Raw genomic sequence first — 11,345 nt, forward strand, 5'->3', positions numbered from 1 at the left:
GAAGACAAGAGCATGCTATTCATCTCAAGGAGGGAGCTGGCGCGGTTAATGTTCGCCCCTACAGGTATCCTTACCACCACAAGAATGAAATAGAGAATGAAATTAGAGACCTGCTGCTGTTCGGAGTCATCCATCCTAGCCAAAGTGCATTTTCTAGTCCAGTGATACTCGTGAAGAAGAAAGACGGGTCATGGCGAATGTGTGTAGATTACCGTGCTCTTAACAAGGTAACTATTCCCGATAAGTTCCCTATTCCGGTGATTGATGAACTATTAGATGAATTATACGGTGCTCATTATTTCTCAAAGTTAGACCTCAAATCGGGATACCATCAAGTGCGAGTTAAGACTGAAGATGTGCACAAAACTGCATTCCGCACTCATGAAGGCCATTACGAATATCTCATAATGTCGTTTGGATTGATGAATGCACCCTCGACATTTCAAGCCCTAATGAATGACATTTTTAAGAATCTTCTAAGAAAATATGTGATGGTACTTTTTGACGACATATTAGTGTACAATCCGAGTTTGGAAGACCATCTCCATCATGTATCCTCGGTACTGGACATTCTGCAGCAGCAAGGTCTGGTGGCTAATAGAAAGAAATGCAGTTTTGCAGAGCCTAGTGTTGAATATTTGGGTCATATCATTTCTAGCGAAGGGGTAGCGATGGACCCCGCTAAGGTGCTAAATGTTTTACAGTGGCCCACTCCGAAGAATGTGAAAGGAGTGCGAGGGTTTTTGGGGCTTACAGGCTACTACCGTAAATTCATCAAAGACTATGGCAAAATGGCGAGGCCACTAACTGAGCTGACGAAGAGGGACAACTTCAAGTGGGGAGAGGGTGATGAGCAAGCTTTTCAACTGTTAAAGCAAAAGGTAACATCTGCCCCTGTTTTAGCACTTCCAGACTTTCAAAAAGAATTCTTTATTGAGAGTGATGCTTCTAGGAATGGGCTGGGTGCTATCTTAATTCTAGAAGGGAGGCCAATTGCTTATTTTAGCAAAGCCTTAGGGGAGGGCAATCTGACCAAATCAACAAATGAAAAAGAGCTTATGGCAGTGGCTCTTGCTATCCAACATTGGCGTCCCTACCTGGTAGGGCGAAAATTTACGGTGTGTACCGATCAAAAGAGTTTAAAACAGTTGTTGTCACAGAGGATTTGCACCATGAATCAACAAAATTGGGCAGCAAAGCTTCTTGGATATCATTTCGATATCATTTACAAGCCCGAACTTGAGAATAAAGGTGCAGATGCACTGTCCCGTATGCATGATAGTGGGGAAATGACCTCCTTGATACATGTCCCGGAATGGCTAGGTAGGGCTGAAGTGATTGAAGAGGTCCACAAAGATGTTGCTCTACAGAAAGTCATTTCTGCGCTCAAGGAGAATAAACCGGTTCAGTTTGGGTTTTCTTATGTGCGAGGAGTGTTATTGTATGAGGGGAGGCTGGTGGTTTCTGCACAGTCTCCATGGATACCGATTATCTTGAAAGAGTTTCATTCTACCCCACAAGGGGGCCATTCTGGTTTCCATCGCACGCTTAGATGAGTAGCGTTGAACGTGTATTGGATTGGCATGAAGAAGACTATCCAATAATTTGTGCAAGAATGTGATACTTGCCAACGTCAAAAATATGTCGCTGCTGCCCTTGGGGGTCTGTTACAGCCGTTGCCAATTCCAGAACAGATTTGGGAAGATGTATCAATGGACTTTATCATCGGTCTTCCTAAATCCAAGGGGTTTGACGTGATCTTCGTGGTGGTCGATCGGCTGTACAAATACAACCACTTCATTCCTCTCAAGCGTCCTTTTAATGCTCGTGTGTTGGCCGAGGTGTTTACAGAGGAGATAGTTCGACTGCATGACATTCCCTCCTCCATTGTGAGTGACCGCGACCCTATCTTTGTAAGCAACTTCTGATGTGAACTGTTTAAATTACAGGGGACCTTGTTGAAAATGAGCACCGCTTACCACCCACAGACGGATGGACAAACATAGGTCATTAACCGTTGCTTGGAGACATATCTTCGTTGTTTTATAGCTGATCAGCCTCGAATGTGGGTATTGTGGCTGCCTTGGGCTGAGTACTGGTACAATACGACGTACCACGTCTCTACGGATTCGACTCCTTTTGAATTGGTTTATGGGAGGCCACTGCCAGCCCTCACGCGGTTCCTTCGAGGGGAGACCAAGGTAGAAGTTGTGACAAGGGAACTTGTTGATCGTGACGAGGCTTTGAGACAATTGAAGTACCATCTCGATCGAGCTCGTGGACGCATGAAGGACCAAGCTGACATAAAAAGAAGAGATGTGAGTTTTAAAATTGGTGAATGGGTTTTTCTCAAGTTAAGGCCACATGTGCAGAATTCTGTTGAAGCACGCATCAATCCGAAACTTGCTCCAAGATACTATGGGCCTTTTGAAATAACAGCCCGGGTTAGTGTCGTTGCGTATCGTCTCCAGTTACCTGCTACAACACGGATTCATCCGGTGTTCCATGTTTCATTGCTTAAGAAGGCAATTGGCAACTACCAGGTTGAGAACGAGTTACCCCCGGGACTCGACGGCGACCCTGCTGCACCATGGGAACCAGCAGCAGTACTTGCCACTCGCACTATCACTAAGGAGGGGTCAGACATCAAACAATTGCTCATTCATTGGAACGACAAGCCTGTTGAAGAAGCCACTTGGGAGGATGAGTTTGTAATGCTAACACAATTCTCAGCCCTTAGACTTGAGGACAAGTCTATGACTCAAGGGGGGAGTATTGATGGGGACAAAGAAGAAATTGATGACGTGTCTAGTGGGACACATAGTGCACCTAAGGTATGGAGAGTGTATGTTAGAAAATCCAAGAAAGGTGAGCTGGCCCTATCACGTATATAGGGGAGAGAGGTTGGTAAGGAGGGGATAACAAATTATGTTAATTGTTTGTGGAGAGAAGATTCTCTCTTATTGAAGTGAGCATAGCTCTCAGGAGTAAAAGAAAGACCTGTTTCCTTTGCTCAATTTTCCTTTATTATCAATAAAATATACTACCATATATTGATTAATCTCTCAATAATTCTTATTGCCGCATTTATAAATTGAGGACCTATCAAAAACTGATCCATAATTAGAACTTATAAGAAAGTGGCGTGAGCAGAGGGGAATGGTTGTATGTAAGAAGGACGTAGGCGATAATTCAACGTGGGATTTTGGTATTGGTGACCAACCCAGCCATTTCTTTCTAGGACTCTTGGTGGCTAACTATCATTTAACTACGTGTTCCCATAGTTCTTATTTTATTTATTTTGTTTTAATTTTCTTCTAATTAAATTCATTTTCTTAACATTTCTTGAGCTCTCCGTCGACTATATTATAATAGACTATAATATATAGTTTATTATAATAGACTCATAATTTAACAGCTTCAACAAGGTAGTAATTGGAAGTAGCAGATTAATTATTTAAGCCATGTGTTGCTGCTGCTGTGATGAGGATTGTAAATTCAGGCCTCTTGGGTTTCTCTTGGGCCTGCCTTTTGCTTTCTTGTCTCTCATCATCTCTCTTATAGGTGTTATTGTTTGGATCGTGGGGTAAGTCCTTCTCTTCTCAATTCTCATCTACTAGTATATTATTAGCTAGCTAGTACCTCTTTTAATTTGATTCTTTGATCAAAAAAATATTGAGAACAAATTAATTATGTATGTGTGTGATGTGATGGCAGGTTGATTTTGACATGCATATGTCCATGTTGCCTTTGTGTGACCCTCATAGTTGAATTTGCTTTGGTGCTCATCAAGGCTCCAATTGTTGTTATGGAGTGGTTCATCTCCAAGATTCCATGTTAATTAGAGATATTTGTATTTGTAAGACTTTGTATTCACGGTGCTAATTTTAGTACTATTCTTTGGTTGATTACCTTTTAATTAACTTCATTCGTGCATTAGTTTTTAGTCTATAAAGAAAATTCATGCATTAGTTTAAATGTTTAATAAAGTCCAAACGAAAATAGCAGGTGTATGGAACTACTCTATGTGTCCTATAGTAATAATTCAGTTCTTACTTCTTTCTTGTTTTACCCTCACCCTATTCTAAAATAAGTGTTGTTGACCCCAGTTTGCTTCTCAGAGAATAGAATAATTTGTTTCTCAAAAGGAATAGAATCATGATAGAATATCGAATTGGATAAGCATGTGATAAAGTAAATACATAATAACACTTATTATATGTGTATTTGATGTTTATATAATAATAAACAAGATAAAAATATTTTTTCATATTATGTTTTTCTTACATATTACATATATAATAACATGATAAAATATATATTATATTTAAATAATAAAATTACTCTTGTGAAATAATTATTTGTATTTTTTTAAATTAACTTTTTAAACTTTATAAATTAACAACAACAAAAATACGTAAAATTAAATTGAATAAATAATAAAATAAATTTATATTAAAAAAATATATTAACAGTATTAAATAAACAATTTCACCTGAGCCTCCTTTAGCTTTTGGCTTTCAAAAGTTTTGTCACTTAATAATGTTCCCATGCCTACCTCTGTCCTCATCCCCAAATAAAATTACAACAACGTTAATCAATATCCTCGCAGACATAGAAAAACATATATAGGAATGTTGCATAATATAAGTAGGAAGCACCTAATAATTGATTTAATAAGTGTTAACCTTCCTTCATCGTTTTAGACTTTTAATTACCAAAGCGTTGATACACTTTATCAATGATAAACTGGAATAATCTGCTTTTGAACTTCTTATGGAGAACATAAACTCCTAGGTATTTTACCAATTTATAAGTCATTCGGAATTCATATAAAAATCAAATCACATACATGATTCTTTCCTTGCACTCCCACATTTTTAGAGAAAAAAATGATTGATTTTTCATTGATAGTTGTCGTTCTTTGATCAGACCATCCATATTTAAGTTTGATATTTTAAATTATAAAAAATTTAAATTTAAATCTATTTTTATTTAAACGGTTTGATCAAAGATCGAACGAGAACAATAATAAATGCAAAAAAAAAAAAACATTGACTACAATTTACCTAAATTCTTAAACGTATAAATGATTAGCAATATATGACCTCACAAGCATTTGTAATTAAAGGACATCTTACCACAAAAACTATGAAGCATGATAACTACAAGAATAATGAAGTATATAGACCATTTAATTTTTGATAACCTTACCTTATTCGTGAAAACTCTGTTTTTTCATTATTTTATTGCAAATAAAACCGATGAATTTTTTTATATATTAAGATATAATTTTAACGGTATCTTTAAATATATATTTCAATATATATTTGATCTCTTAGCATTTTTTTAATTTTCTTCTTCTTTAACTTTTTCATTTCAACTTTAATAATGTTAAAGGACAAAAATTAAATAAAAACATAATTGATTGATCCATATAAATTAGTGTTTTTTTATTTTATTTTTACCTTTATAAACTCACGTTTTTTGTTTTGTCCTCGTTTCTATTTGTCATCTTTTTTTTTTTTTTTTACAGAGTAACTGTTATGAAACATAATTTTAAAACAAATTTGAATTTACTAGAACTAAACATATATATTTAAGCCAACTTTACGGTACTTCAATTCATTCCTACTATCTCAATAATCGCTGATCCACTTCACCCTCCCTTTTTTCCATAATTAGTGTTTAATATCTAAATGAACCTTTAACTCCTCAACCTAAGTCTAAAAATTCACAACGGTTCAAAAACAAACATGATTAACTCACAACCAAATAAGACACTTGTTGTCCCAATTTATGACAGATAATACCTTAAACTTATTAAATATTTATAAAAAAATTGAGTTTATAAAGCCTTTATGACAGATAATACCTCAAACTCGTAACATAATAATTCTCGTAAAACTTTTCTTACTATTTGACGGGTTCACGCACACTTTACGAGTTTAATAAAGCTGATAAATAAATAAAATATTGTAAAAAGGAAGAAACCAAGGCGGTGGCAACTAGTGACGGTAATGGCTGTATTCAGAAACCGGCTATGACAAAAAACTCTGTTCTCTCAATAAAAATTTAAGAAGTGAAATGATTTGTTCATATTTTGACCATTTTCCCATTATGAAGTCAAAACCTCTTCCATCCATGAAAAAAAAAGAAGAAAAGTTGGAAGCCTCCAACCAACAAAGACTAATCAAACAATCGAAACCAGCAAAAGCAATACCAGTATACCACCAACAACAGTGAATAGAATAATATCTTTGGTTCACAGAACATTCCACACCATGCATGCCACACTATTCATTTTTAAAATCAAATTACATTTTACTGCACACTTGTTTTCCTATGCTCCAACACATCGCACATAGTTTCCAATACCAACCAACCCCCTTCATAAACCCCTCACAGATCACAATTATTCATTCAAACACACATCAATCCAATCCACAATCACAAACACTATGGTAACTTCAACTAAACTCGGCTCAACGGCTCCTCCCAGCTCGGCTACTTTATCATGCGACGGCACGATGGGCCGCCACCTTGCTCGTCGGCTTGTCGAGATCGGCGTCCGGGATGTCTTCTCCGTTCCCGGCGACTTCAATTTAACTCTTCTCGACCACTTGATCGCTGAGCCGCAGCTTAACCTTGTCGGCTGCTGCAATGAACTCAACGCCGGCTATGCTGCTGACGGTTACGCGCGAGCTAAAGGTGTCGGCGCGTGTGTTGTCACCTTCACTGTCGGTGGACTCAGTATTCTCAACGCGATTGCCGGAGCTTATAGTGAAAATCTGCCGGTGATTTGCATAGTTGGTGGACCCAATTCCAATGACTATGGAACCAACCGTATCCTCCATCACACCATTGGGTTATCCGATTTCTCCCAAGAGCTTCGATGCTTTCAAACGATCACGTGTTTTCAGGTGACTGATTAACTCAATCACAGTGATTCATATTTCTGAATTTGATCCTTGAACTACGTAGCACGGATACTCCAAATCAAATATGTATATGGTGTTTGTTGTCTGATATGTGTCAGTGTCTGACACCGACATATGCAGAGTATCTGAGTATCTGAGACGAACAATTTCAATCATTTTTATATTTTATTTGTTACTTAAATTATTATTGGTGGCTATGTTTATATGTCAGTGTTCTGATGTATGTATATGTGTCGGAATTTCATAGTTCTTGAGAATTTGATGTTGATGATAATGTTGTGGTTTGAATTTCTCAGGCAGTGGTGAATAACTTGGAGGATGCACATGAACTTATTGATACTGCAATTTCTACTGCTTTGAAAGAAAGCAAGCCTGTTTACATCAGCATAGGTTGTAACCTTCCTGCAATTCCTCATCCAACTTTTGCTAGGGACCCAGTTCCATTTTTTCTTGCACCAAAGTATGTATTTTGCTTTCTAATCCTTCAACCCTTTTTCTTTTTGAAAGTTTCTGTTATTTCTTTTTTTGCTTATGATCCTTTAATGACTACTAAGTTCTTTTTTTATTTATGTGGTGACGTCGAGTTACTAATCATAGTATTTTTTAAATTATATGCAGGGTAAGTAATCAAGAAGGATTAGAAGCGGCAGTGGAAGAAGCGGCTGCGTTTCTGAACAAAGCGGTGAAGCCAGTTATTGTGGGTGGGCCAAAACTAAGGGTAGCAAAGGCACAAAAGGCATTTATGGACTTTGCAGAAGCTAGTGGATATCCAATAGCTGTTATGCCATCGGGTAAAGGACTCGTACCGGAACATCATCCACATTTCATTGGAACATACTGGGGTGCTGTTAGTACTTCCTATTGTGGAGAGATAGTTGAGTCTGCTGATGCTTATGTTTTTGTTGGTCCCATCTTCAATGACTATAGCTCTGTCGGATACTCGTTGTTGATAAAAAAGGAGAAATCGTTAATCGTGCAGCCCAATCGGGTGACCATTGGCAATGGTCTTTCATTGGGTTGGGTTTTCATGGCTGATTTCTTAACTGCATTGTCTAAAAAGGTGAAGTTCAACACCACAGCTGTGGAGAATTACCGTCGTATCTATGTTCCACATGGCATTCCTCTGAAGCGAGAAAGCGACGAACCTCTTAGAGTTAATGTTCTATTCAAGCACATTCAGGTAATTTCTCTTTATAGGCTTCTTTAAAAAAAAATTGGTCTAGTGGATTAGAGGTGTAAAACATTGCCTAAAATGAGGAATATAATAATTACATTGCTAAATATGCAAACCATTATTGTGAAGTTTCCATTAGATTAATATATTCTGGTAAGAGTTCCATTTAGCTCAGCAATTATGTTAAACAGGAACTTGTAAGTGGAGATACTGCTGTAATAGCTGAAACTGGAGATTCATGGTTTAACTGTCAAAAGCTCCGTCTGCCTGAGAATTGCGGGTAAGTCATACACAATTTCTACAAAATTAATATAATAATTACAACCTCTACGATCTACATTTTGGAACTAACATTGTTGAATACATATTCCATCTTTCAGTTATGAATTCCAGATGCAGTATGGATCAATTGGTTGGTCAGTAGGTGCTACTCTTGGATATGCACAGGCTGCAACTGATAAGCGTGTCATTGCATGCATCGGCGATGGCAGTTTTCAGGTTAGTAAACATTATAAGAACAGAAACTTTGTATGTAGTAGAACATTGATGATAAAATATTGTTGTTTTTCTTTTTATAAATTGTTGAACAAGAGTATGAAAGTTTGTGAAAGGGAATTTATATAATTTGCCTTATTTAGGTGACAGCACAGGATATTTCAACAATGATCCGATGCGGACAAAGAAGCATCATCTTCCTCATTAACAATGGAGGTTATACAATTGAAGTTGAGATTCATGATGGTCCATACAATGTGATCAAGAATTGGGACTATACTCGCTTTGTGAATGCCATCCATAATGGGGAAGGGAAATGCTGGACTGCCAAGGTTAGCATAACTTGAACAATTTATCCTGTGCCGCATTTTTAGTTTATAATTTGCTAGAAGGTAAAAAACATTACATAATATTTTTTTTGTCCTTTATCTCTTTTTTTTTTTAAATTCGTTTTGGTAATTTATCTATCGTTTTAGTTATTTATCTTTTATTTAATAATCCTTTTAATTCTTTACCTTTTGCAAAATTATACAAGTGTGTCATTTTATTAAGAATTAAAACGAATATTATGTAAAAGATAAATAACTAAAACGAATAAAAAAAAAGATAAAAGACTAAAACGAATAGAAAGAAAGATAAAAGATCAAAACAAATATTAGGTAAAAGATAAAGAACTAAAATTATATTTTAGCCTTATACTAATTTGCATTGTAGAATTAAAGACGTTGATAAAAAAAATAAAATAAAATAAAAACTTGTATTCCCCAAATGAGTTTATAAGTGAGAGATATCTCTCACCTACAAATCAGTGTTCTAAAGACTGTTAAGCTTAACTTAAATTTTAAGATCACATCATAGCCTATTCAAACTCGGTTGAGCCACTTGCTACCGGGCCACATATCAAATATCTAGTCCTCAACATAAGGGGTGTGCGAAGAGTCTTGACTCTAATTGGATTAGTCCAACCTAAAGATACAGTAATATAAGAAAGCAGAGTCCTTTTGAAAATGAAACTATTTCATATTTTCAGGTCAGTGTCCATTTTAATATTGTAAACTCATGTACATTATGGATATTTTGTCCTAAAATGAACCAAAAAATAATTGGAAGAAAACAAATAGTTGCTTCATAATTGAAGTTCCTGCTCTTCAAATACCTCAATTTTGTTATTTTTGTGAGTGTAGGTACGTACAGAGGAAGAGCTGATAGAAGCAATAGCAACAGCTAGTGGAGCAGAGAAAGATTCACTATGTTTTATAGAAGTTTTTGCACACAAGGATGACACCAGCAAAGAGTTGCTAGAATGGGGATCTCGTGTTGCTGCTGCTAACAGCCGTCCTCCAAATCCCCAATAGAAAATAAATTCCTAATTATTGCATATCAAAAGAATTATTACAATATGTATATTTTTGTGTGCTTACTTGGAATAAATGATCATTTTTCTGACTTCCATCTTGTCCCCAAGTGTTCCCCTCTGTTGTTAACAAGCAAAGGTTTATGACTTCAAGGTCCACACAGCATAAGATCAGTGTATTCAGATTGCCTAATGTAGTATTTGAAGTAAGATTTTCAACGACAATTTTATATATTAACATAGAATAAAGAGTATGAAACTCAACTAAGTTTGATTTCTTTTGCTGTGTACAAAGATAGTTTAACCTCAAAGATGTATCATGACCAATCAATTGATAAACTTTGTTGATTCCATTCCAACAGTGGTTGGTTCATTTCCAATAAGTACAGCTCAAATGATAGATGTTAGAGGTGTAAATTTAGATATGGAGTATCTATTTTTGGTACGTTAGAGGTGCAAATTTAGATCTAGGGTACCTATTTTTCTCCATATTAATATGTGTGAGTTTCGTTGCTAAAAAAGTGGTTGGTTCATTAATCAGTTAAAGTGCACTTGATGCCTATTTCCATCTATATGTAGCAAGTATCATTCATCTTCAAACTCATAAAAAAATTGGTTTATGGAAGTAAGTTGCAATTCACCAACTCCTATTTAAACATAAAATCTTTGAAATTAGAGTATCATATTGCAGTATTCTTGTAAAACTGCCCTTAAAAATAAAAAATCAGAACAAAGGCACAAATGGAGCAAATCTAGAGTAGGTGTAATGTATAATAAAGCTATTGTCTGCAGAAACAAATCTTTACTTAGTATTAAACTACAATATAGGTTTTTGCATTGTACTTGGCAAGGGATTAGAAATGTAGCAAAAGAAATGTTGGACAAATCAAGAGGTTTTGAACTTGGAGTTGGAGGTAAGAATCGTTGTGATGGATTGAAAGTATGCAGAATAAAGTTAGGCAAAAAATGGAATGTTCTAAAGTTTGGTTTAAGTGTAAAAAGGTTGAAAGTTGAAGACTAATATGAATAAGTGAAAATTAAATGATTAAAACTGATATTAAATTTTATAATTTTTTTAAAAATATTTATCATAACATCGGTAGGTCTATTTAGCGGAGATGGCTAGTCTTAAGTGTATCTCAAGAAAAAATTTAATTCTAAAATAAGTCTCGTTTCAAATTATTATTATTATTACAAATATGTTTTTAATTAATACTATTAAGTGTTGTGAAAAATTAAAAAAATCAGAATCGAGTTCATTCATATTCAAAAGGACAATTTAACAAAATTTATATGCAAAATGTATACATTAAATATACTACTTCTCTATATTATTTGTGAAAATGGTCGAATGGACTTATAAATAGTGTGTTCATAATGC

At 35.4% G+C, this 11,345-nt stretch overlaps 2 protein-coding genes across 3 annotated transcripts; both read left to right on the top strand.

Moving 5' to 3' along the window:
- Positions 1–1,553: 1,553 nt before the first annotated feature.
- LOC101496355 (signaling peptide TAXIMIN 1-like) lies at positions 1,554–4,071 on the top strand. Of its 2 annotated transcripts, none has more exons than XM_073368258.1 (2): positions 1,554–3,586; positions 3,718–4,071. In XM_073368258.1, exon 1 carries the CDS (start codon positions 2,064–2,066, stop codon positions 2,892–2,894), a length of 831 nt encoding a protein of 276 aa, XP_073224359.1. In that variant the 5' UTR covers positions 1,554–2,063; the 3' UTR covers positions 2,895–3,586; positions 3,718–4,071. The 2 variants fall into 2 exon arrangements, with proteins under 2 accessions (XP_073224359.1, XP_004485876.1); XM_004485819.4 differs by having other exon boundaries at positions 2,922–3,586.
- A 2,266-nt stretch (positions 4,072–6,337) lies between these two features.
- On the top strand, positions 6,338–10,060 carry LOC101496685 (pyruvate decarboxylase 1). The gene is made up of 7 exons (XM_004485820.4): positions 6,338–6,923; positions 7,238–7,401; positions 7,560–8,121; positions 8,307–8,395; positions 8,496–8,613; positions 8,754–8,942; positions 9,795–10,060. Exons 1-7 carry the CDS (start codon positions 6,462–6,464, stop codon positions 9,963–9,965), a joined length of 1,755 nt encoding a protein of 584 aa, XP_004485877.1. The 5' UTR covers positions 6,338–6,461; the 3' UTR covers positions 9,966–10,060.
- Positions 10,061–11,345: the final 1,285 nt, after the last annotated feature.

Source organism: Cicer arietinum, chromosome 1, assembly GCF_000331145.2.
Source record: "Cicer arietinum cultivar CDC Frontier isolate Library 1 chromosome 1, Cicar.CDCFrontier_v2.0, whole genome shotgun sequence".
NCBI classification, from domain to species: domain Eukaryota; kingdom Viridiplantae; phylum Streptophyta; class Magnoliopsida; order Fabales; family Fabaceae; genus Cicer; species Cicer arietinum.